At 46.4% G+C, this 26486-nt stretch overlaps 1 protein-coding gene across 1 annotated transcript; it reads left to right on the top strand.

Annotated features, from left to right (window-relative positions):
* Nucleotides 1-1357: 1357 nt before the first annotated feature.
* LOC149348503 (uncharacterized) lies at nucleotides 1358-22857 on the top strand. Its single transcript, XM_089585847.1, has 9 exons — nucleotides 1358-1450; nucleotides 1937-2146; nucleotides 3506-3731; nucleotides 10481-10634; nucleotides 13220-13332; nucleotides 15189-15327; nucleotides 17667-17837; nucleotides 20843-20965; nucleotides 22648-22857. The coding sequence occupies exons 1-9, from the start codon at nucleotides 1366-1368 to the stop codon at nucleotides 22855-22857; spliced, it is 1431 nt and encodes a 476-aa protein (XP_089441973.1). The 5' UTR covers nucleotides 1358-1365.
* Nucleotides 22858-26486: the final 3629 nt, after the last annotated feature.

Genomic DNA, 26486 nt, shown 5'->3' on the forward strand with positions numbered 1-26486 from the left:
AGCCCAAGTCTGTATGCGGGAGAGTAGTGGACCAAACTTAAGCCCTTCCATTATATTTGGTTTGGTTTGGTTTATGGTGTTCAACGTCCCAAAGCGACTCAGGCTATGAGGGGCGCCGTAGTGAAGGGCTGTGGAAATTTCGACCACCTGGGGTTAACGTGCACTGACATCGCACAGTAGAGGCCCGCGCACTGTGCGATGTCAGTGCACGTTAAAGAACCCCAGGTGGTCGAAATTTCCGTGGCCCTTCGCTACGGCGTCTCTCATAGCCTGAGTCACATTGGGACGTTGAACACCATAAACCAAACAAAACATATTGGAAGGCCTTAAGCAACCCTGTAGAGCGCATGTGAGGACACTATGAATAAAAAGGAATCTATACAGTAACACTAAAGCATTTTTTTAGCAAGGCTGAGCCGCCGTAGATTGTTGAGGCTGTCTAAGAGAAGTACTCAGTACCCAATATATTATATTCATACGCAAGTTCGCGGACACATCTGAAAATACGCGAGAGCTGAGAACCTTACTCTATGCTCGTTCAGCAGCATCGAGTTTCATTGGACGCAAGCACTCTAGGAGTACTTGAGTCTACATATTGATTCATAGTCTTTTGGGAACTATGAAGCAGCCTTCTTGAACTTTTGGAATCCCTTGCGTTTTGTTTGGTTCTCTCTACTGTCTTTCTCAGACTGAGGCGTTACACTTCGACTCCTGCAAACATAATTACGTTCACTCAGCGTCACAGTCTCACAGGTTGCAGTTAAGTAGTACCACCCAGTGGCAAATAGTAACTTTATAAGAAAAGATGAGGGCACAGCTAAAAAGAGTTGGTTCTCCTAGTTGTGTGCCGCAGTCGATTACAGCAAGGTTCCTGGACGCCTAAGACAGCAGCTCGAATCCGCATGTTCGAAATAAATTTTTCCCCTTGCTTTATTTTCATTTTAAAAACAATGCAATACTTCAGTATATCAGCTAGGTGTGTATTACATTTAGGTTGCATTAGGAGATGCCTTCGAGTAAAAATACCCCTTTAAACAGAAATCACGAAGTTAACAAGGGTGAGGAAAGCCTCAACATGCTTGCCAAGGTTTCGACAAGATGGCTTGTTTTCGTCCTCTTGTCAAAACGTTGGCAAGCACACTTAGGCTTTTCGCTTCCGTGTTCGCTTTGTGATTATCAAAAATCATCTACCCAGCCATGTTTCAGCAGCAATGAGATGAGCCAGGGGGTGAAACAGGAAGTTTGCTTGCTGTACTGTTCAGGGAACATAATTACCCTCATCGAAACCCTCCATTCTTCTAGTGTGTTTGTTATCAGTCACCCTGTTACATTATTTGCTGTTTCCCCTCCCGCAGGAAGCGCCGAATGGCCGCAACCATGCTTATAACGTGCTGCTTAGTCGCCATCATTGCCCTTGCAGCCATCATCGTGCTGATGCTTCTGGTATTCGGTAAGCACTGTCTTGTCGCAGCACTGCCCGAAATGCGTTACTTCCCTTTCCATCCGTCACCTCATCTCTCTTCTTTTGCTTCACGCTTCCGCGCCTCTCACCCTTTCATTCCTCATAGCCCTCGTGACGTCATAAATGGTGAATACTACATACAATGCTTCACTCTAAGCACAAAACGCACTCCCTTTTATAAAAGGGACTGCGCTTGAGGACAGCTTACTCCCTGTTAGCTCCTTTATGTTTATATTTTACCATACCTAGCAAGCAGTGCTATACCACAACATAAGGTACTGCGATCTACTATACCGCACAATGCCATATGGAGGCGTAGCATGCCGACCCGCACCGCTCCACCACTGGCCAGGAGAACCCGGATGTTTTAAATCACCTGTATATTGCGTCAGTACCACGTGACCGTGGAGGTTCTCGCGTGTATAGTGATCAGTGCACACGTGACTAACTGAACAACTGCACCCCATGTACCAGGCACAGAGTTTGGCTTCGGCACCGAAAGCGTGGTTCCGGACGACACGGGGGTGCCCCCGCTGCCGTCCCTGTATCCCGTAGTGCGGGTGCCGGGCCGCCCTTCTTTGACGGTGACGGCGGCGACTCATACCACTACCACTACCATTACTACGAAGACGACGACTGACACCACCATCACGCCGACAGCGTCGACCCGGTCGCCTAGGGCAGGTCAGTCGGTGATGCGGCGGCAGTCCACCCACGCAATCGTACTAAGGGTTGTTGTTATTTCAACTCTCTTTATCCAAACACCTGGTTTATTAGAAGTGACGCTTTGGTCTTTCCTACGAAAAAGGGTATTACAGAGGCTTCCTTTTAATCTTGTTTCCGTGAAATTCGAAGTAATCTTCGGTCCTCTGCGAAGTCGAAATTTGAGAGTTGATGGCGTAACTTGCTCAAAAACATTGTCTGTCGGTCTGTATGTCTGTTCGTAACGGCGGAGGACGCAACTTCGATAGATGAGTGCCCGTAGCCGCCATGCCCGGGGTAAAATAGAGCAGTACTATTAGGCTGCAGGGCAAGAACGCATGTCGGCTGCACCTTTCCCGTCCCTCCTTCTACCATTTTTGAACTTTTGACAACGTACGCCAGTCCCTGTGTACATTGCTAAAAGCAGCGACTTCATTTAGCTACCTGGTTCCACGAAACAAATAATTTTGTTGCTCTTTTACCAGGAGGCCCTTGCGCCACTGAAAAATAATATTCAGGGATCCCGCTGATGATTATTGATTCCTGGCGCTCAGTGGCTGAGACTGCATGCGAGCGAAGAATAAAAAAATAATTCACGGCCTTTTTTTCTCGACAAAGCAACGCTATGTGCGAGTAGGTTGCCAGAAGCATTTGAAGCTAGTAAGCTCGCTTTGGATGGTTGGCGCTCTGTGACTATAATACAAGGAAATGACGTAGATATAAAACGACAGCTGACGACAAACAAATCACCACTGAGGTTTGTCCGCATCTGTCTGCGGTCTTCCGACTTCAGGAAACGTGGGAACGGCTTTGTTTAGTATGTTAAGGTAACGCTTGCACATGGACCTGTATCTGGTGCTTAATTTCGGTTCTCTCCCAAATTATCCAATCGCTTTATTGATACGACAGAAGCAGTTGCATCATCGGGAGAAAGATGTGTCTTCGTTCATAAAATTCGCTTGATTGGCTGGAGCGAAATGACGTCTCCAGACAAGCTAATTCCATTAGCTACAAGGAAGGGACGTCATCAGACCAAATAAATCCCATTGGCTAGAGAGAAATGACGTCACCAGAATGGATAATTCCTATTGGCTGGAGGGAAGTCGACACCAGATCGAAAGTGACGTCACTTCAGGTAAAAGCATCAACAGGTTCTAATGCTATCGCATTGTCAACGCATTAGGCGCCCTTGTAAATTTTTTGTACGTCCTCTTGGAAATGCATTTTAGTCGCCACAAAAGTTCGCACCACAAGGACTCGCTATAGACGTGTTGCACCCTGATGGGCTGGGCTAGCACACAGCAGCAAGATGACAATAGTTATTTTCACCAACTGGCGCAGTCATCGACGAGCAGCCCTTGGTCTGCACCATGGGCTCCAAGACCAGCTTCGGGCAGATGTTCCCACCAGATGGCCTCTGCGAATACATCTTCTTCGACTCTGTCGAGAAGGATAACCGCAACCCACTGGCCGCGCCCCCTCAGCAGTGGGGCAATGACCTGCGCATCTTCATTGCGTCCTATGCCCAGTACAACACCACGGCCTTCGGAATTGGCTTCGCCTATGAGTAAGTGGCAGCCATCTTGAACCATCGAAATTAGGCTACCCACTCGCACTGCGGTAGATCTACCAGTTTCGCTCCATCCCAAGGATGAGCATTGAGACGTCTAGAAGTTTCGTTCGTTTTGTGTTTTCCGAAAAGTGCCCTCACTGAGTACGTCCGTAATATTCACGTGCTCAGTATGAGCTGAAAACTCACTTCGACACTAGTATTAAAGGCAGGCTTAATTACTTGAGTGAGGTATTTCTTGATAGGAACTTTTGTTTTGTGTGGTTCTGTCTTCAACCTCAAATATTTTATTTTGTTTACATCTGACCCATTGTTAGAAAAACAAGAAAAGTTAAAAAGCTGATCTTTTTTTCCAGCTTTACCTTAGGGTTTCAAAACTACGGAGGTAGAAGGGTAGACGGCTAACCTCTACGCTTTTTTAGGAGTTTTTTTTTCTGCAGTTAGCAAAAAAATTTAACGTTTCAGTTAAAAACAGCCAAATGAAATATCGAATGCTATTCAATAATTTTGCTGCAGTTAAAATCAAGGAAACGGGTAGTAAAACAGAACAGACCACAATAACACCATCTGCCAGGCTAGTTGGTTGCGATCCATATGTATCAGTAGCGCGAACACAAAACAGCAAGAAGAAGAAGAAGATAGTACAGAGTGCTGTACTATCTTTTCCTTCTTCTTCCTGTGTTGTGTTCGCGCTGCTGATACATATAGGCCACAATGAGCTGTATGCAGTTGTTCCTGAGAAAAGGGTCTTAAATATATTGTTACGTGCTTAGCACGCACGGGGGGTTATTCACAGAGGGGATCGGTCGGAGCAGGATGGAAGCAGGAAGCCTACCAGCGTCCTTCAGCTCTTTCTCTTCCTTTCTCTCTGCTCGTCCTTCATCTTCTGCTTCTTCCGTCGAGGTTCTATGGAAGCACGTTACATTTCCCTCCTCGCAGACGAAGCCCGTCGGGCGAGTTAAACAGACCGCCGGGGATGGAATCGCTTGAGGCGGGCTACATGCACCACCTGAGACTGGCGTGACCGTCGACCACTAGCAGTTTGTCGCGATATAACGTAATTAACGTCACTAATGCACTCCAACACAACAAACGGTCCAGTGTAGTGGGATAGCAGTTTCTGACACAGACCACGCTTGCGTAGAGGGGTCCACAACCACACAATGTCACCAGGAACATAAGAAACTTCTTGGTGTTGGACGTCGTAGCGGTTCTTGGAACGCTCTTGCGAAGATAAAATTCGAACGCGGGCAAGCTGGCGAGCTTCTTCAGCTCTGCAAAGTGTGGTCGCAAGAGAAGGTTCGTCGTGGATGAAAAATGGTAGAATGGTGTCAAGGCCACAGCGAGGCGAGCGAGCATAGAGCAGGTAAAAGGGGCTGTAGCCAGTTGTCTCATGTTGCGCTGTGTTGTATGCATGAGTAACGAACGGGAGGACGCCATCCCAGTCTTTATGATCTGCAGCGACGTACATAGCAAGCATGGTGGTGAGCGTCCGATTAGTGCGTTCTACCACACCGTTCGTTTGGGGATGATATGGCGTGGAGTGGCGAAAACTGCAGCTGCTGAGGCGGAGAAGTTCTTCAACAACGTCCGCTGTAAATTGGCGTCCACGGTCGCTAATGAGAACTGCAGGAGGGCCGTGCCGAAGAATGACGAAACGAAGTAAGAAGTTAGATACTTCAGACGCAGTAGCAGCTGGTATCGCGGCTGTCTCACAATAACGGGTTAAGTGGTCTACGCACACAAGAATCCATCGATTTCCTTTCGAGGACCGTGGGAAAGGTCCAAGGAGGTCAATGCCAACTTGCTCAAACGGGGCTGTTGGAGGTGTGATTGGCCGCAGTTTGCCAGGTGGACTTGAAGTCGGCAGCTTAAAGCGCTGGCATTGCACACAGCTGGCTACATAGTGCTGGATGGTTGAACGCATGTTAGGCCAGTAAAATCGTTGCTGTGTGCGGTGGAGTGTGCGTGTCACTCCCAAGTGCCCAGACGTGGCGTCGTCGTGCATCATTTCAAGAACTGGGATGCGTAGGTTTTCGGGTACGACAAGAAGCATGCGTGCTCCTCCAGAAGCGAAATTCTTCTTATAAAGCAAACCGTCGCGAATGCAAAAAGTATTCTTTACAGAATCTTGAGCGGCATCAAACAAAGAGTTTAATGTTTGGTCTTTGCGTTGCTCAGTTCGGAAAACTTGAAGATCGGGGAAGGCTTGTGAAAGTGACGCCAAGTATTCATCAAAGTTGTCTGCGTCGTCATCAGTCGTTTGAAGCGGCAAACGGGAAAGACAATCGGCATCTGAGTGTTTACGGCCGCTTTTATGCACCACAGTGAAATTAAATTCTTGTAGGCGCAAAGCCCATCGAGCAAGCCGGCCACAGGGGTCACGAAGACTCACTAGCCAGCAAAGCGAGTGGTGGTCGGTCACGACGGTGAAAGCATTCCCGTACAGATAGGAGCGGAAGCGCTGTACAGCGAAAACAACGGCGAGACATTCTTGCTCAGTAACCGTGTAATTTCTTTCGCTCTTACTCAATGACCGGCTGGCATATGCTACCACGTGCTGATCGTGACCATGGCGTTGTATAAGTACAGCGCCGATACCGATACCACTTGCATCAGTGTGCACTTCAATTGGTGCAGATGGGCAGAAGTGGCGTAGGATGGGGCCCGAGGTCAAAAGAAATTTCAGATGTCGGAAAGCTGCGTCACATTCGCTGGTCCAATTGAACGGTGCATCTTTATGCAGCAAACACGTCAGTGGGTAAGCGATGTCCGCAAACCTAGCTATAAAGCGTCGAAAGTACGAGCAGAGTCCTAAAAAACTCTGCAGCTCTTTCACTGATTGAGGCACCGTAAAACTTTTGACAGCTTCAATTTTCTTTGGATCTGGTCGAACACCTTCTTTATCAACTAAATGACCAAGAACAATTGTTTCACGGTTCCCAAAATGACATTTCTTGGAATTGAGGATATTTATACATGGGAGGCATAGCGCCTGCCCTGTGCCCTTAAGCGAGTAGTTTGTAACCGTGCTCCATCCTGTATTCAAACAGCCGTGACCAAACCAGGTGACGAATCGTTAGTTCATGCGACTATTCAACACTAATGCTGATAATTGCCTTTCCTCATCATCTCGGCTGGATAAATATAATCGAAAGTTTTTCATTTGTGTCGCATACCTTGTCCTGTGTCAGACATGACAGAAGTCACCGAAACCAAGGAGCATAGGGGATGTCATTTTTCTGTTAAGTTGGAGCTTTTCATCTACACGATATTAATAAGCGCAGAACAACCACATGCCGCCGGTGGGACCCCAACCTACGACCTCTGAATTTCGCGACCGGTGCTTTACCAACTGAGCTAAGGCGACTTTATTCTTTACTGTACTGAGCTAAGGCGACGTCTATCCAATCTTCTGCTTTAGGGGGTACAAGCGCCACCCCCGTCCATAGCGGCGGACATAGGAACTTGGCCGGACAGTGAGGGCGGAAGCGGGGGGAGAGCCCTCTTATGCTACCTGTGGCATCAAGATTGCCAGATTCGAGGCCCTCATTATTAGTTCATCCGACGTTATCCGGATTTACTTCTTACGCTGTGCAGCCCTTCAGTGTCCGATGAACCGCTGGTCTTTATGTACACGTGTAACGCTGGCAAGAAATCATCGCTTTTGTTACTTTCTGGTCCTTCGCGTACACATTTCGTAGATGCCGAACATCACACCGGAGCAATAAATGAACCTCGTACGTTATTCAGTGAATCGATATCAGGGAAAGGAGCGAAAAAAATTATCGGGAGTGAATTACAGGCCGTCTTGGCGACTTGCAAGTATCGCCACTGTTTCTGTTAATATTGCGTAAATATCGTAAGAGTGCCCGATGTTAGCGTATGAAATCTCAGTCCGTACTGATAGTTTCTATATATGACCAATTCCACAATTCGATACGTTTCCATATGAATTTTATGGGGCCAGTATAGTGCCTATAGAGCCGGTATGGACTATATGGAAGCACGTTGGTTAATTTACGGACTCCACATGACGTCATGTACACTGTTTAGAAATCGTGTAGAAATTATGTTGAATTCTCATGGACTTCGTAGAGACTAAATATAGATTTCTATGTATTTTTACATAGGTTGAATGCGGCGTGAGCTTGCAGTGCGGAGGCAAAAGTTCGAAACAGGTGTCGTCACTTTACGGAGTCTACGGCAAAGGGCTGCGCTAATAACGGATACAGCAGCGCCCGTGTCTACAAGGGCGAGAACGGCGACGCCATCAACAAATACTTCGATAACATTGGCTGGTGAAGACGGAGGACTTGGGCAGTTCGATGGAATCGCAGTTCTTGCCTATGGAACTGCGGCTGTTAGTTTTCCTCCGGACGAGAGGGTGATCGCCGGCGCATGGGAGAGATAGATTAGCGACGGGGAGAAGGCGACCGGCGTGAAGAATATGAAGAGCGGTCATGATGGAAGGAGTCCGCAGTGGTGCCGGAGGGAACTGGTAGCGAAGGAGGCGCAGGGTCGTAGTGGAATGGGCTTGCCTCGTCCCGGAACCACGGCGTGTGTTGGCGACAAAGCCGGGCGACGTGGCCCGGCAAGCCACAGGCGTAGCATATGGGGCGGTTGTCGTGGGTGCGCCATGGGTTCATGACGGCACGGCGAGGCGGCAGGCGACGACGGATAGGTGCCGGCGGAGGTGGTAGCGGCGCGACAGATGGTTGGGACACATAGGCGTCGTGGCGTCGGGGTCTGGCGGCGACCTCAGCGTAGGTGAGGGGGGCAGCCACAGGCGGAAGCTGAGAGCTAGAGGGCAAAACGTCGGCGACCTGCTCTGGTTCGTCGCAGTGCGGGAGCGAGGGCTGGCGCATGGTCGCCAGACGCAGGCAGGAGGGACAGTTGGCGGGCCACCTCTTCCCGTATGAAGGCCATGATCTGGGGAAGCAGTGAGGCCGAGTCAGAGACCAGACTGCAGACCGCCGGCGCAGGAAGGGTCTCGTCGAGCACGCCGGGTCGGCGACTAGAATTCCTCTGCTTCCTGAGGACGTCATAGCTCTGACAAAGCTGAATGACATCCACCACTGTTTGTGGATTCCTGGCGAGCAACACTTGGAACGCGTCGTCCGAGATGCCCTTCAAAATGTTACTAATTTTCTCGGCCTCCGGCATGGATGGATTGATGCGTTTGCACAGGTCTAGGACATCTTCTATGTAACTGGTGAAGGTTTCAGTGGCGTGCTGAGCGCGAGCGCGGAGGCGTTGTTCTGCGCGCAGTTTGCGCACAGCTGGGCGGCCGAATACCTCCGAGAAGCTGGTCTTAAAGGACGACCAGGTAGGCAAGTCGGCCTCGTGGATGCGGAACCACAAGTTGGCAACGTCGCTGAGATAGAATAGTACGTTACCAAGCTTGGTGGCATCGTCCCACTTGTGGGCGCTGACGCGCTCGTAAGTCGCCAACCAGTCGTCAACATCGTGGTCGTCGGCACCGCTGAAGACGCTGGGATCTCGCTGCCGGAGCCCGCCAGAACAGATGATGGTAGGCGACGGGATGGGGGCTGTCTGGCTGGTGACTTCAGGAATAACTGGCGGCGGAGGTAAGGTGCGGCTACGGAGCTCCAGGATGAGGAGGAGAGGGGGATCTTACAGCTATCCACCAAATGTAAGATGGGGGTTGACTCAGCAGAACCTAGGTCGCTCTGCAATGTTCAGCAAAGGTTCAGCCAAACGTTCGGGCTGCGAGCGAGCTTCACACCTAAGGATCGTCGTCGTCTTTCACTACCACAGTTCATCATAGTGAGAGAGCGCGGCTGCTACACTACAGTATCATGGACTCTATAATCTCATAATTACATACGAGCTGCTCACATGAAACGTTTCAGTAGAGGTTGGCAGGATGAAGAGTGGAGATAGGGAGATACCCTCTCCACTTTCAGGGAAGATGAAGACGGGTGAGTGAAAGTAGGAGAGGGTAAAAGGAGAAAGCTGGGAGGCGGCGGATTTATTTTTCTTTTAATTTCACCCCGCGGAGCGCAAGACGTTGGTCAAAAAGAATCACAGTGTTGCGCAATGGATGAATTTCTCGTAGTATTTGTTCCGCGCAATTTTAATGGCCATCTGGTGAGGATGCTACCTGTGCAGGCAGACATGGAGGGGAAAATATCGCTCGCCACGAATGAAGGAGCAGTAGCGCGTTCGACAAAGATTTCTAGGAGAAATCGAAGCAAAAATACAAAAGTCGGAGCAGAAAAAAAAACGCTGAATTCAAATAAGACAGAAAAATATCTAAACTGTGAATTCAAACGGGAAAAGAGGACTATGTCCAGTCTGAAAAGAAGAAAATAGCAGAAAAATGCGGATGGGAATGTACTGCAGATTGCGGATTGCATTTGATGTTATTGAAAGCGTGGATTGACACCCGAAATTTAGTAGGGTCTGTGTATAAGTAGCGGTATTGAGTGGTAGATATTTGCTTTCCCTGGCTCATGCGTGGCACAAAAAATTTAGAGGGAGAATTTTTTAAAGGCGGACCGTCTGCCCTGATAAAAAAATTCGCGGCGTGGGAAAGCGGCTGCAGATATCTGAAAGAACACATGGTGTCGCTTATGGTTATTTGTGGTTGGAATCAGTGGTCTCATCGCACTCCTATCCCCATTAGGCTCACAGTAACTTTCCTTCGACTTTAATAATTCCACTGATGCAAGTGTGAGTAGCAGTACCATCCACACCTAGTGGTTACCGCCATGATGCAGCAAGGTGTTCAGTCTGGCACGGCAGCTGAATACGACCAATTCTTCGCTGCTGGAGCCCTTCTGGAGCAAGAACATCTTCCACTTCGGCATCTTGGACACGGCCACCAGGAATGCTCGGCAGGTTGACGTGGAGCTCGCCCTGCAAGTCTTGAAGGTAATTACCACGGCGACATACTTTTCGCTTCCTACACATCGCGCACACTGCATCAAGCGTGGGCCCATAAGTGTGTAGAGGAGAAACGGAGCGGGCACATGGGTCAGGCTGCGATTTCAGTGTGCGGTTCGTAGGCCGGAAGAGAAAAATTCAGGGGCCACTTTCACTATCTGAAGTGCGCGAGGCGGAAGCCTTTCCACGCAGATTTGGCTGCTACTGTGACTTAGATTGGCTAGTCATGACTAATTAGTCATGCATGAGCCATGGCTATTTAGTCATCCCTAACTAGTCGTGTTTGGTTTATAACTAGTCATGACTAACTAGTTATGACTGGTTAATGACTAACCTGTTATGACTGGTTAATTACTAGTTAGCCATGACTAACCAGTCATGACTAACTACTCATGATTAACCACTCATGGCTAACCAGTAATGATTATCTATGCATGACTAACATTCATGAATAACTATTCATGACTGGTTGATGACTAACTTGCCATACCTAACTAGTCATCACTGAGTAATGACTAACTAGTCATGGCCAACCAGCCATGACTAATTAGTCATAACTGGTTAAGGACTAACTTACCACGACTAACCAGCCATGACTAGCTAGTAATGCCTGGTTAAGGACTAACTTGCCATTACTAACCAGCCATGACTAACCAGTCATGACTTGTGACTAGTAATGACTAGTTGCGACTTCAACTTCAGATGTAACGATCGGACGGGCAGAGACATGGCCGCGAGTATGAGCGTTTTCGCCTTGAAGGAAAGATGCCGAGAGGGAATATTTGTGCTGTTGTGTGACTGGAGGCTCGCATACACTCAACGACTGAAAGTACGCATAATAACTTAAAGGGCATAATACAGTTCCTTGTAGCGTCAACGAAAAACTCTTCTGCAGTCGTATGAACTTTCATATCGTTTCCCGAGGAAATGTTGACGAAACGATCCATTGCGTCCGACCGGGTATCAATTTTGAATGATGCCTGCGATGTAAACATAAACCCTTCAAGAGCGCAAAGAGGGCGTAGAGAGCCCTCTAGCGCATTTGTTTTTATGAACAGGGCGTGCTGCCCAAGTCCCGGAGTCGATTTCGAACACTCAATTGGCAACGAAGGCACGTCCCCCACTCTCAAAGCATATTAACTTCATGAAGTTGGCAGTGGAAATAGTCTTTTAAACGAGGCAGTTGAGGTGTTAGCTCTATTTAGACGCGATCGACACCTAGGCTAAAATCTTGGCTACAAAGAGCGTCCTATGTTTTGAAGAAGGAATCTGTTTTTGTTGCCAGCCGTATGTATTTCGTATCTGTAGTGATTGAAATCTGTCCTAGGCTTGGGCAGCGTATCCCGCCTCTTCATGTCCAAAATTGGACAAATTTTGAATATTGACATATTCTAAGCTATTGTTGTGGAAGTATTGACGGTAATTGTCCGTTATTCCGATGTGAAGCAAATCTTTCTTTTAGAGCGTTTCCATCACTCGCATCGAGCACTTAGGAGAGCCATAAAATAATTGGCTTAGCTCGGCTATGCTAGGATATACGTAGCGAAAGCGAGCGCAGCGACGAGGCAAGCGGTGTGACGTCATACCAAACGGCGTCGGCGGCTCCGCGGCGAGGCGCGCGGTGTGACGACATGCCAGATGGCGCGGCGAGCGCGCGGCTTTCGCCAGCTGCGGCGGTTGCTAGGCAACGGCTCAAGGTCGGTCTCTGTGCCTCCTCGGAGCACCGCCACGGCGAAATCGCAAGTTCGTGGCCAATGTAGCTTTCGCTACAAAAAGGAAAGGGGGACACTTTTGACGACAGTAAGGACGTTAATAGCAAAATAATTCAAGCCTGCCGACGGGAGATTTGCGGGTACATTGATTGTTGTTGTGAAATCTTACAATATATGACAATATATATGACTCCTGCTTGGGCCTTAACGGCCTGCAGTATTGTATAAATAAATAAATAAATAAATAAATAAATAAATAAATAAATAAAACTGCGTTCATGAGTGCTTTATACAGAATTGTTGGATTGTTAGGATGATTGCTAGAGGGCCATTTACTCCATTTTTACTTTCTTACAGGGCAATTCACGTTTACAGTGTGCCAAGTGACAAGTTGGGACAGTGCCCTTTTGTTGAAGACCCGCAAGGCATTGAGTTATACTTCGTAGCGAGATAATATAGCGCAGAGTAGGACAGGACACAAGAAGACATGAACAACACGAGCGCTCGTGTTGTTCGTGTCTTCTTGTGTCCTGTCCTACTCTGCGCTATATTATCTCGCTATGATCATGCACCAACAAGCCAAAAAAGCTACGCTTTTGAACTACATTTATACTTCGTGTTCGTTTCGAGGAAATATTCATTGTCCAGAGAAAGAATGCCAAAGGTGTACCCACCTTGTCTAGTAGAGGTATCAGAACATGGTGTGAAAACGTCCTGAGAAGCGCAGTCCGTATTTGTGACCCTGTCTTGTGGTATTGCATTTAAACTGATACGGAAGACAGCCTGATGCAAGATATCCTAACGCTGGTGCATGCGACTCTTCAGTGATCGATCAGCTGACATCGACAACGAATTTTTCAGGCCCTCGACACGCATGCCGAGAAGCAAAGGCAACAGGGCAACCCGTCTTTCATATTCTTCGCCGGAGTAATTTTTGATGACACCTGGACCCACTTCTACGACGACAAATTTACGTAAGTAGCGATGCGACTGTTTTGTTTATACTTTGTCGCGAAACAGTCGTTGGAAACGTGGGTTACAGGAGACTACCTGTAACTAACGCCGGCTTTCAGGAATGCTTGGCCTAGTACGATGTCGGAGCGTTGCTCAACCGCTCATTGTTCTTCGTGGCAGAAAAGTGAACAGATCGCGTATTCTGGTCCACTTAACGTTCCGTATTTTGCATGCAGTGACCGAAGATCCGGACCACGATAATGAAATAATTAAATGTATAAGAATGAGGTGGAGTGAATTTGGCTGGTTCTCTGAGATCACGAATATAAGTTTACAAGTGTCCCTAAAGAAGAAACTATATGATTATAGTTGTTGGAAACAAGAAGGGTAGCGAAAGAGGAAATTATTATTAGGGCAACTCAGAGAGCTATGGAAATAAAATTGGTAGGTGTAACGTTAATGGACCGGAAGAACGCAGAATGGGTCAGGCAGCAAACGAGAGTTCGCGACATCCTAGTCGAAATCAAGAAGAAATGGGCAGGGACAGGGCATGTAATGCGAAGGCAAGGTAACCGATGACCGTTAAGCGTAACGGACTAGATTCGAAGAGAAATGGAGCGCATAGGGGAGGGTTAGAAAAAAGGAATAAGGTGTCCACAGCTGGCACACGACAGGGCTAAGTGGAGAAATATGGGAGAGAACTTTTTCTTGCACTGGACGTACTTAGGCTGAGTATTATTACTTTGCAGCACAAATCCCATGGAGAATTTTATGACTGGCATGTCCGAAAGACACTGCGCGTATTATGACATATATTTAGGCAAGTAGAAAACCAGATACTACTTTGTGCTCAGACATCGCGCTCACCTGATGCCAAATAACAAGCAGCGCTGAAAGCGGAGTACAACGGCAGTAATTTGGTGATGGAATTTATAATTTCTCCGCATCCTTCGGGATAATTCAACCATTTACCTCAGGCCAGTAATTATAAGCGTTGTCGCACCGAGGCTTTGTTTCTGTACTAGCATTTTTGGCTTAGTAAAACCAATAATTAAAGTAATATTAAAGGGGCTAAAGGCAGTCGTATATACAAGCGCTCAAAGAGAGGAATTTCGTATAGATGCGCCGTGATTGGAACGCTTGGGTTATTGGCCAACCTAAGTTGCTTAAATAGCACTCATGATATGAACCTCAACGACTTACATAACTTACATTTTACTTAAGAGCTCCTAATCCTAAAAGACACGACAGGTGACCGGCTATCCGATGACATTAAAGCCCAACTACCCGTGACAAGTCTACTTTTCTTTTGATTTGACAATGGCAAATTAACTGTGTCTAACCAGTCAGTACTCTCTTTATGAATGTCAGATTCACGTGGACGTTTCTGTAGCGGTGCTTTCTCTGAGGTCAGTAGGATGTGCGCATGCATTCGCCCGGTGCCGACGCCTTGTGGCAGAACCGGCATCAAAATGTAGTGGTGTTTCAAGACTGGTCACAAACTTTAGAATGCAGAAACTTCGCCTTATACACATCCTTCGACGATGACATGTTGACTGATACGCAATGGAGGACACATTACTTGCGGAATGTCCGTTTTAATTCGAGCGTTGCCACAGTACGTCAGCCCACTGTTCTTGAGCGGGTGGCCAAACCGCGCGATTGTGCGATAATGCAAAGCTTGAGTTAAGCATGTCTTCTGCTTAGGTCTCTCTTTTGGGACTTTCCACATTTTCCGCACAGTACCCGCTGGTAAAGTGAAAAGTTCACCGCTTATAACTTTTAGACTGAAGCCCTGGACACTTCCGACACAATGTTTGTAGCGTGGGCGAGCCCTGGACAATGGCGTGCGTAAACACTCGTTATGCATACGCAGGAACTTTTACAAACCAGACCTGTTCATCGCCCAAGGCCATTACTTCTACGGCGACAACACCCTTCCGGATTGTCGCGTCATGCCGCCTACAGCACTCGTCAGACCGACAGGGCTACAGATCAGTTACCAGCACGACCTGGTGAGAACCCAGTGCATGGCAATCACGTCATATTTGCTTGGCGTTTAATCGTTGTTGAGCCACTGCTGTGGCTTAGCAGTTATGGTGCTCGAATGCGGACCCGAAAAACGCGGATTCGATCCCGCCTTTACAAAAAAAGTTTTAGACAGTCTATAGAGTGTCTATAGACCTTTGTCTATAAAGTCTATAGACTGTCTATAAACAAATCCTAAAGAACAGTGTATGGGCAATACAAATGCCATAGACAGTCTATAGACAATCTATAGATTTATGGCCATACAAAAACAATATCTGTAGGAAGTCAATACAGTCAATAAGGAGTCAACAGACTGTCTATTGACCATTTTTATAAGGGCGCGGTCGCGGAGGTCGCATTTCGATGGGGGCGAAATCTTAAAGGTCCGTGCATTGTGCGATGTCAGTGCACGTTAAAGAACCCCAGGTGGTCGAAATCACCCGGAGCCCTCCACTATGGCGTCCCTCACAGCCTGAGCTGCTTTGGGATGTTAAACTCTGTAAAACCAAACCTTAGTCATTGCTGAAGCCATAACAGTATATCTTGGCGGACGCCGTCGGGGAAATTGTTTGGTTTATGTTTGGCTTATGCGGTTACGAAAGCGATTGTGGATATGAGGGATGCCGTAGCGGAGGGATCCGTATAATTTTGTCCACCTGCGCAACTGGCTGAAAGGCACTCCACGCGTTGGTTTACTCCTCCTACATCCGGAGGTGAGTTCAAGAAAAAATGGCGGGAGCCGGTGCGTTTAATTCGATACAATAGGGAAATCGACCCCATAAGACAATAAGTCGAGGTTTCTAAGGATGCTTGGAGCGTGTAGATCTAGTTCCCGTGGTAAAAAGACGAGCTCAGAATCCACTTTAGTGCACCCTTAAAAAAAAGATACCACCTATGTTGCTGGGTCATATCTCTCGCCCAGTACAGACGCAGATCCCCACCGGGAAGAGGACTTCAGAGTAAAGCGTGTTTTTTTTTCCTGAGACGCGTATTGTGACGCTGAAGCGCCACCGGTGTCACGTGGAAGCTTTTTTATTCTGCGAGTTATTTTTTCAGGCCGGCAAAAAAATTAGTTCACGCGAACGCTATATCGGTTCAAAGATTTCAGCCAGCTGTGCTCCGAGACTGCCTACGACTTCTGAATTGACACTTCGTTTCTGAAAGAAATAATTCAAATGTTTGGTACTGTGCGATGTCAGTGCACGTTAAAGAACCCCAGGTGGTCGAAATTTCCGGAGCCCTCCACTACGGCGTCTCTCATAGCCTTAGTCGCTTTGGGACGTTAAACCCTATAAACCAAACCAAACCAAAAAATACTGCACAGAAGGCCGCGTGGCTCATAATTGCCCTAAATTATTTTCACTGGGCTAGAGCACTCAGTATTTCCTACTGAAACGTTCCACACCAGTCGTTCATATGGAATTACGGGAGCATGGAGTCCATATGATGTGGAAAAATATATGGTCATCCATACGTTTTTTGTATGGAGTCCATAAGCATTCTGTTATATATCCACATAACTTCTATAAAAAGTGCATCACGTCATATGAAGACCGTAAGTTTCCATACGCGCTTTCCATAAAGTCTAACCGACTCCATACGCTTCATACTGCCTCTGTATAATCCATATTTCATATATATCATATATGGAAAAAATTGCGAGGACGCTTTGGCAACTAAAGTGTTGAGAGGCGGAGGCCGAGGACACTGTGCCGTGACGACTTCTGGTGGATTTGACGTCACACAGTTCCCGTGGCTATATCGATACCCAAATTATACATGTTTCGGGGATCTTAAATGTTAATTACGCTTAATTCCATATTTTTCCGTCTAATTTGACACAAATCTGACGTTTTTCTGACCATTTTGTGATAATTTTTACTATGCCGTGACGACTTCTGGTGGATGTGACGTCACACCGTTCCCGTGTAAATATCGATGTCCGCGCTATTTCGACGCAATGTCGACATTTATGCCTATAACTTATTAACTAATTAATCTACAGTCATAAAACTTGGCTGCTAGTTTCATTTTTTCCTTCCCTATCTGAAAAATCCGTTTTCCTTCTGTCGTTTTTAGTTCCCGAGTTTGACGCGTGTGACACGCTGTAACGGGCGACAGTATGAGGCATTAAAGGCTTTCGGCATAATATGGGGCTCGCCTTATGGAAACATTCGGCAGGGTACTACTGCTAGTTCCGAGAGCCTGCTGACTTTTGGATGCAGTGCAATGAAGAGTGAAATCAAACCGAGAGTATTGGTACTCAAGTAACGCAAGGCAGCTGAGAAACACGCAGCCGCAACTTATCCACGCTTTCGTCCAGACCATGGCGGTTGACACCTTTAGCAAGTTGTCAGCGCTGGGACAGCCAATGATCTGGGCGCTCTCGGTGACCATAAAAGGCCGCTGGACGACGCCCGTTCCAGGGAACGCCGACTTCCTTGCGGGCTGCGTGCACAACACAAGCGCCCCTTCCTTCGGCAGGTTTTCCGAGGTGAGCCGCAATTCTGGCGCCCTTTGGGTCCGGAAGCAATTGTGGGGTGTTGTCTCTATGTACACAATGATAGTTCAACAGCGCTCACACACACAGACCAAGAAGGAGACAAGACACACACACCAGCGCTAATGTGTGCGTGTCTTGTCTCCTTCTTGGTCTGTGTGTGTGCGCGCTGTTGAACCATTATTATGATCTACACCAACTAGCCCAATCTGCAGTTCTTCTATGTACACAACGGTGAGCTGTAAAAGGGAACATGCAATTAATAGTCATGCATCTAGGGAGGTGTTACTGAGTTTAAGGGAAGAAAATATTTTGCACATATAACCCCCCCCCCCCCCACCCCCCCAGTGTACTTCTACACTTAGAACAAAAACCGGCCTAGGGAGGAGCAGTGTCCACATTAGTCCTCAATACCGCCGTTAGTCCCTAAGTTACACTTGGGGGAAAAAAAACGGGCCTATGGGGGAGCAGTGTCAACATTAGTCCTCAAAACCGCCGTTAGTCCCTAAGTTTGCACATGGCACTACATTGGCCAGAAATGCGTGCCGTGCGCAATCTGAACGGAATAACTTCTGAGAAGGAAACTAACAGGGGTACGAACCGCATCACAGCAGCACGCGGAAATCGCGTGAGAAGATTTGGACTGCAATAGTACTCAATTTTTCGATGCGAAGGATGTCGTCTAAAGCCAGTGAGAGCATCGCCATTGTCCGGGCCGAAGCAGAATGACCCTTTTGCTTAAGAAAAAGGCTTCGGGGAACTGAAGTGACCGGCAACTGAAAAACTGCACCAACAGGTACTACGAGCTTGAATACGCGTCGAATGGGAGTTGTAAGGGCTAGCGTTAAGCAAATGGACGTAGTTTCGTTTCATTGTAGTTTGTTTGCAAATTTATGTGATGCTGCGTAAGTTTCGGTGACACTTAGCTAAACGATGAGTGGCAAACATTCCATTCCCCGTCATCGCTGCCTGCAAGTAACAGAAAACTGAGTGAACCACGGCCTTCTATATTGCTTTTCAACAGCCCCTAATGTGCAGGTGCTGGTTGCTACCAATAAGACCAACTTATCGACAAAAAAACGAAAACAACGATTTGTGGTTGTGAAATACCGGACGCACGGTATATACGGTGTGGCACTTTTTCAGCCAAAAACGCAATTTACGCCGTTGTGCATATGCTCTAAGACTTACGGTAGCTTGTTGCAAAAGCAAGAGAGCAAGGTCCCCATACTTTGCTCTAAACAGCAATACGTTCGATGAAACCGAGCGGTAAACCCAAGAAATGTGTGTGCTTCGTATATAAGGCTTTTATTTTCTGCGAATCGTCTGCTGTGGGGTCTTGGTCATATCCGCGCTCGGTTCCCAATCCAAAGGTAGTGAGTTTGAATTCTGTTATTGTCATGTACATTTCTCTATCCTTTGTTGTTATTATGTATGATAATTAAGTGCTGTCGGAAACTATCCCGCCCTAAATTGTGCTGGAAATCGCACTTCGTTTGCATTTTTTCTTTAAACGGCTGCTCCTGAGGACTAACTTTTGCAGCTCATACCTTGGGGACGAACATTTGGACCCTTTGCAGTTAGTCCCGAAGAGGACTAATGGTTGTGAAGAATCAGTCGCCGAAACGACTAACCGTTCGTCCCTTTTTAGCCCGTTTCTGCTTAGAGTGTATTCGTCTTAAAGATGCACTGAGCTCCATGCGTGAAGTGATTTTATTTCTCCCGTGATACACAGCCTGCAGACGTGAAGCAAAAATAATAATTCGCATTAAAGGTGCGTCACATTTATCACGACACTGGTGAATATGACGCGCCCTATGGACACCTCTTGGGCTTGAAAACGACAGCACGCCGAATCGAATCTGGACAGTGCTCTAACATTGGTCTTAATTGAAGTTTTTTTGTCTCATCTAGCTATGCACATGTGTGGTCGCGGAAACAGGCAGTCGCCTCTTTCTGAGGCTTCCTTCCTGGCAAAGCAAAGGAGGAGGAGGATAAAACATTTATTGCAGCACTGTATTGAATTTGGCAGGGAAGCTGTGGACGGACGTTGACCTGGGTGGCAGTCCCTATTCCGGGACGCCATTGGCTGCCGCCGCTGCCCGTGCTCTCTGCGGCAAGCTATGAGGATTGGGCCAAAACGCTAATTGAAACAAAAAATCGCTTCAAGCGCAAATTGGAGACCACCGACGGCACCCCGGCAGTAGACAACCACCTCTTGCACTTATGGGAAGCCAGCAGATGTCTAACTAAGAGATGGAAAAAACAAAAACATAACCGTAAGCTTAAAATTAGAATTGCCCAGCTAACAAAACAAGCGGAAGAGTACGCATGGTCTCTAGCCAAAACCAACTGGATATCTAAATGCGATTCCCTACAAGGAACCCTCAGCACGAAAGGTACATGGAGCTTCCTCAGGTGTCTCATTGAGCCTAATAAAACCAATGGCGAGCAGAGCAGAACTTTAAGGAGGGCACTCCACGACTTTCAAGGAACAGACGAACAACTCGCCGACAAACTGAGAGCAAGGTACTTATGTACGACTGTAGACGATGAGGAGATAAGGACATACACCGGAGAGGAAAATTCAAGGTTGGACGCAAAATTTACAGTCGACGGCAAAGAAAAGCAAATGTTTATCGGAAGCTTTCAACCCTACAAGCAAAGAGAGAAACTCCGTCCAATCTTTATTCCGTTTGTTGTGGTGATGCTTGTCCTGAAGCGGAAGACGGGTTTGTCTGAGGAACTTTGATTTAAAGTATATACTCCGTTTTACCCCTCGTGTGTCTTAAACTGTTGTTGTCAAAATGAAAATGTTCACTGGGTCACATTTAAAAATGGACTGCTCTTTAGCCGTGTCTCAGGCATCCGTGCGTTTATACATTTGTGAAATGTATAAATAAACCGACATTACTGCCGTGTTCATACGAGAGATTCAACCGTTTACACAGGGAAGGTGAATTGTGAGCGATTTTTTTGGTGTTCTCGCAATGTCCCAGATTTGCAAGAACTCGGGATACCTTCAGCGCAGCTACAGTCAGGCGTTCGATGCCATCCTGGCTGTCCATAGCACGGACAACGTGCTATTCGCCTACGACAACGAAGTAGGCCTCTGCAACAAGGTGAGATTGGTATTAGCTTTTATGAAATGTACTCAACGCCTGTTAAGCACATCTTATTCCTATGGTACGTGCGTTGTCGTTCATGAAGAGAAAGTGTTTAGCTTCCAGACAGCGATAGAAATGACCTTGTTGCAAAATTGCAGGGCCCAGGGAATAGAACATTGTCGCAGTTGCCTTTTTAATATCATTATGCATTCTCCGAAACGGGAGGAGAATATCGGCTTTGATGGAACAATCTACAGTATGCGAAGAAAGACATGGCGGGAGAATGTGTAATTTTGGGGCTTTAAAAAAATGCAAAAGAGGCAGTCTGCGTTTGTGAGTGAAGAGTGGTGGTGAAAGAAAGACAGAGGAAGAGTCGGCACAGTGTAATTGATTTTCATTGATGAAACTTCGAATGTTCCTCGCGTAGAACTGGTGAGCAAAGATATCTTAAGACAGATAAAAATGGCGATGTAGAAAGTGCACATATCTTTAATGCAAAACATCTGGACAGAACGTCTGGGCACCCTGCTGCGAACACGGGAAGTATTTTTAGTGCAGGTGGATTTATTTTCGGGGACATTTGCCTTTATATCCTGGCTCCTTGAATTGGCGTTTAGTTTGCACTTCCGAATTTTGTTACCTCTGTGTCTCTTTTTGGTTTATTTGCGTACTTTAGATTTCGGCAATGCGCCTGTTACTTCCATGGAGGAGGTTGTCTAGAAAGCGCTGTTACGTGTCACTTATTTTTGTTTCCTTTACTTTTTCGTATTTTCCGTTAAAGCTCTGATATCACGAGGCAGTTGATTGTTCTTTTTTTCATTTAAAAGCTCTTTAGTGGTCAGAACATTTTATATTCTTTTTTGGGCTTCAATAACTACGTTGATTGTTTATATTTGTATTTGACATGTTTCTTTTGCCGAACGTTTTCCATAGGTTTAGCGTTTTCTAGCATAGCCCGAACAATAATCCGTAAATATTACTATTCCGATATACTGTATGCGCGATATGGGAGAGGCCTTTGTCCTGCAGTGGGCGTAGTCCAGTTGATGGCGATCACTATTCCAGTAGAGGTTTGTTAATTAGAGAAAGAACTTACCTAGGGATTTATTTAGATGGCAATTTTCAAGGGAGTACAAGAACATGAAATCTTGTAAAATACGAACACCATCTGTGTTTGGGAACTTAATTTTTAATGCAATTCATGTTTGGGAGATTAATTCTTATTTTTTAAGTTACATATATCGCTATCCTATATTTGGAATTTTATCAGGGTGGTAATTTTTATTTTTTAAGTTATAGATACCGCTATCCTATATTTTGAATTTTAGCAAGGCGTTAGAAAAAAAATATCAGACAGAATACAACGAGAAAGCACGAATAAATGGTGACTGACTGAAGCAAAGTAACAAGGGAACTGACGGAAAGGAACTGATTAGTCGCCACATGAGCTGAGCTGTTTTAACACTGCAAAACACTAGATACTTTCGGATTCCAACGCGATGAAAGAATCTCCTACCTCAATTCGTCGAACAATTTCCTCCTTTAGTCAACAAACCCCTGCAAAAAATGCTAACATTTCTTGCCTCCTTCCTTTGCTATGTTGGTAAAGGAGGACGATACAAGAAGTCGCCTGCCAACAACAAAGGTTTGCGAACGATTCGACTGAGGGTTTCAGGTTCTTCCTTTTTCCTCGGCAGCTGTGCGCCGTGAAGACCCTTCACCCGGCCTTGCGTTTTGGCCTCGCCGTGTACGACCTGGAGTACGAAGACTTCCTCAACACCTGCGGGGGGATGAACAAGTTCGGAGCCTTCTCGCGGCTCCACGCTGTCCGGGGCATCCTCAACTACTTCAGGACTTCGTTCAGCAGTGCTGCAGCGGCGGTTGGCTGCCACCAGATAGTCACGTGACACTCCCTCGTCGACTGCTGGCTACGGCACTGATGACTATTGCAGATTAAAACTGTTGAATTGAGCGATGAATACGCTTTCTATTGTAATAAAAATAGACAAGGCGAAAAATTTCAAAATGATGATTACATCTGTGAAATGAAAGATTCTGCGACACATACGTGATGGCCAGAACAGCAGCTTGGGCTTGTTGGTGATCCATTTCGAAGAACAACGCAAAAAACATAGACAGGACACAGAGAATAAGAAGACACCACGAGCGCTGACTTACCTGAGGTAAGTCAGCGTTCGTGGTGTCTTCTTATTCTCTGTGTCCTGTATGTTTTTTGCGCTTTTACTTCGAGATACATGATGGGCTTAAGTCGAAGACTTAAATTGAACGTCCTGTACAAAGAAATCTATATTTTTAGAAAAACAGCAGTTTCAGAGTAGATATTAGTGACTAGTTAGCCACCCAAAATAGCATTTTTATGCCACCACAAGATTATAAAGTGCAATGGAATCATGATGAAAACAATATGATGAAAACAAACTGATATGATAATGACTTCTCGCGTTTGTGTGTATTAGCGAACCATGACTGCCGCGCCTGATGTTGATGAGAAAAACGAAGTACCGCTGTGCTGCAAAAGATAACTGCTTTTCTTTTTGCGACTTGCATCTCTGCACTTGCTTACAAACCCCCTTTCACTTTTCCAGCGACCTAATAGACCTCCAAGCATTTCACCCCAGGAGAGCCCAGCACCAGGACGAGGGATTTTTTGTGCCTCTTATAAAACAATGTTTAGTGCGTGATCAAGCTCTCTACAGCATATCAATGGTTCTGCCAGTCTGGGATGCAGCTATGGACACCTTGTTCCAACTAAGATAAGCAGCGCCGAATGCAGGTCCCGTATGCGAGCACAGCCCCGATTCCCGTCCTCGCTCGCGAGACACCCTAGATGTGTGCTTTAGGATTTGCACATTAAACAACTGCTGAGTCAGCAGTGCATGTCATGAGTGCACCATAAGTACAATGGAGTGCAGCTGACGGGCAAAACGTGCACATAAACAGTGATTAGCGCCTTTATGTGCACCAATCCTTTCTCTAACCACATAGAATCTCGAACCAAACACTACCATTGTCGCTCCGTAACCAGCACTTGCATGCTGGTTTTAGTTGGTTTTATGGGGTTCAACGTCCCAAAGCGACTCAGGCTATGAGGGACGCCGTAGTGAAGGGCTCCGGAAATATCGACCATCTGGGGTTCTTTAACGTGCGCTGACATCGCACAGTACACGGGCCTCTAGAATTTCTCCTCCAAAGAAATTCTAGCCGCCGCGGTCGCGATCGAACCCGCGTCTTTTGGGTCAGCAGCCGAGCACCATAACCGCTCAGCCACCGCGGCGGCGAGCACTTGCATGCATAGCATATTTACGCTGTCTTGTGCACAAAGAAAATTTGCGTGACACTAATGTTCTTTGACACTGCGTTTCCTCTCTGCGGTCGCCTATGGCTGAGCTACCGCAGCAGCTGCGCTCCAAAATCGCATTACCGATAAGAGTAATCGTCGCAAAATTTTTGCTCCTTTTGTTCTGTCTTTGGCGACTACGTTCTTCGTTTCGATGTCTACCGCGTAGGCGGGCTGTTAACCGAAGACGTTTCTGCATAAAGCAAGTAGCGAGTAGTGCTTGTTTTGTACAGTTCTGTCGTCGTTTGTTTTCATCTGCGCTTTCAAAATTCGGTGAGCGCACAAAGTAAGCCACGAAATTTTTCTATCAGGAATCTGCATGCGTTCCCGGGATCACTTGGGTGCGTCGTTAGAAATCGCAATACCAATGGAGCTTCCCAACTCGCTTCGGCGAGCGCGGCTTCGGCCGCTCATCTGTCTTTTGAGCAGCGTCCGCTCCGGCGGACGCAGTTGTTGTTAACAAGCGTCTTTTCTTCCTTTCTCTCTTCCTCTGATCTTTTAACACCTTTCTATCTGCACGTGGCAGCGGTGATGGCTTGGCTCGAGCCAGTAGGCAGTCCCGTGCAATTTCCTTTTCTTCCTTCTCTCAGTCACGACGACAACAACAACAACAACAACGACAACAACAGCAGCAGCAGCAGCAGCAGCAGCAGCAGCAACAACAACAACTATGCTTGTTTTGTCTGTCTCGTAGTATGTATGCCAGCAACCTTCCTCTAATTAACTACCCGGTGCTTGGGTGGGCCATGATAATTCGAGTGAAAACCTGTTGATCAGTGTGATTCTCTAAGTGTATTTAATTGCTTTTATTTATTTATTGGAAATACCTGCAGCGCCCGAAGGCATTATTGCAGGGGGGATGAGGATACATAACAGGAGATTAGGCCGGAAAAAAAAAGAGGAAGAAAAAAGAAAAAAAAAAGCAATACAACAAGGCATGACACAGCAAGTACAAAATGAATGAAATATGAAACAACAAAAAAGACATGACGAAAAAAAAAAGCCAACTGCGCACTCATACATCCGACAGCAACGCGCGGAACATAACTCAACAATTTCAAGGGGCAGGCGATTCCAGTCATGAATGGTAGATGGGAAAAATTCGTTTTGATAAGTGTTAGTTTTGCATTTAATTTCTCTAATCTTCCACCCATGGTCAAGTCTGTTTGACCTGAAATGCGGTGGAAGTAAATAATTTTCTTTATCTATTTTTATTTTTCGGTGAAAGATTTTATACAGCATTTCTAACCGGGAGTTGGTACGGCGTTTCCGTAACAGCTCCCATCCCAGCGTTAGTTTAATGTTAGTAACACTGCTGTTAAAATCATAATTACTTGAAACAAACCGAGCGGCAAAGTTCTGAACACGCTCAAGCATGTCTGTTAAATTTAAAGTAGGGGGGTGCCAAACAACACAAGCATACTCCAATATTGGCCGAATATAGGTAAAATAATGAAGCTCTTTAACTTTTAGTGGTGCCATTTTAAAATTTCTTCTTAGAAAATTTAGCATGCCATAAGCTTTAGCAGAAACGTGCTCGACGTGCTCATTCCAGGTGAGATTAGACGAAAAGTAAACGCCGAGGTATTTATAGTTAGTAACTCTGGAAAGTCGGGTAGAATCTAGTTTGTATTCAGCCAAGAAAGGGTGATGCTTGCGCGTGAAAGAAATGAACTGACATTTTATTGGGTTCAGAAACATCTGCCACTTCAAACACCATTGTTGTATGCGGTCCAAGTTGCACTGCAAATGACAAGAATCTGAAGAACTGTTAATAACATGGTAGGCAACACAATCGTCAGCATATAAACGTATTTTACAGGTCATATATTTAGAAATGTCATTAATATAAACTAGAAACAGCAGAGGTCCTAAAACAGACCCCTGCGGTACCCCCGAAGATACAGGAACATAATCAGACTGGGACCCATTAATCAATACACGTTGTTTGCGTCCCTGCAGGTAACATTGAAGCCAGTTTAGAAGGGAAGTTGGAATCTTGATCAAAGATAATTTATACAGTAGTAAATCATGAGGTACCAAATCAAACGCTTTCTTGAAATCTAAAAAAATGCAATCCGTTTGTAGACCCTTGTCAAATGATGAAAAAATATCATGGCTAAATTCTAAGAGCTGCGTCGAACACGAGTAACCTGATCTGAAACCATGCTGAGCTTG

Source organism: Amblyomma mixtum, chromosome 4 (genome assembly GCF_055824585.1).
Source record: "Amblyomma mixtum isolate Tamu chromosome 4, ASM5582458v1, whole genome shotgun sequence".
In the NCBI taxonomy this organism is placed as follows: Eukaryota; Metazoa; Arthropoda; class Arachnida; order Ixodida; family Ixodidae; genus Amblyomma; species Amblyomma mixtum.

Bases quoted from the DNA above. Each gene is read 5' to 3' on its own strand.
- LOC149348503 (XM_089585847.1), top strand. From the start codon at position 1,366: ATGGCCGCAACCATGCTTATAACGTGCTGCTTAGTCGCCATCATTGCC. The intron at 13,333-15,188 runs GTAAGTAGCGAT...ATGCATACGCAG, and splicing joins TTCTACGACGACAAATTTAC to GAACTTTTACAAACCAGACC. The intron at 15,328-17,666 runs GTGAGAACCCAG...GCTTTCGTCCAG, and splicing joins TCAGTTACCAGCACGACCTG to ACCATGGCGGTTGACACCTT.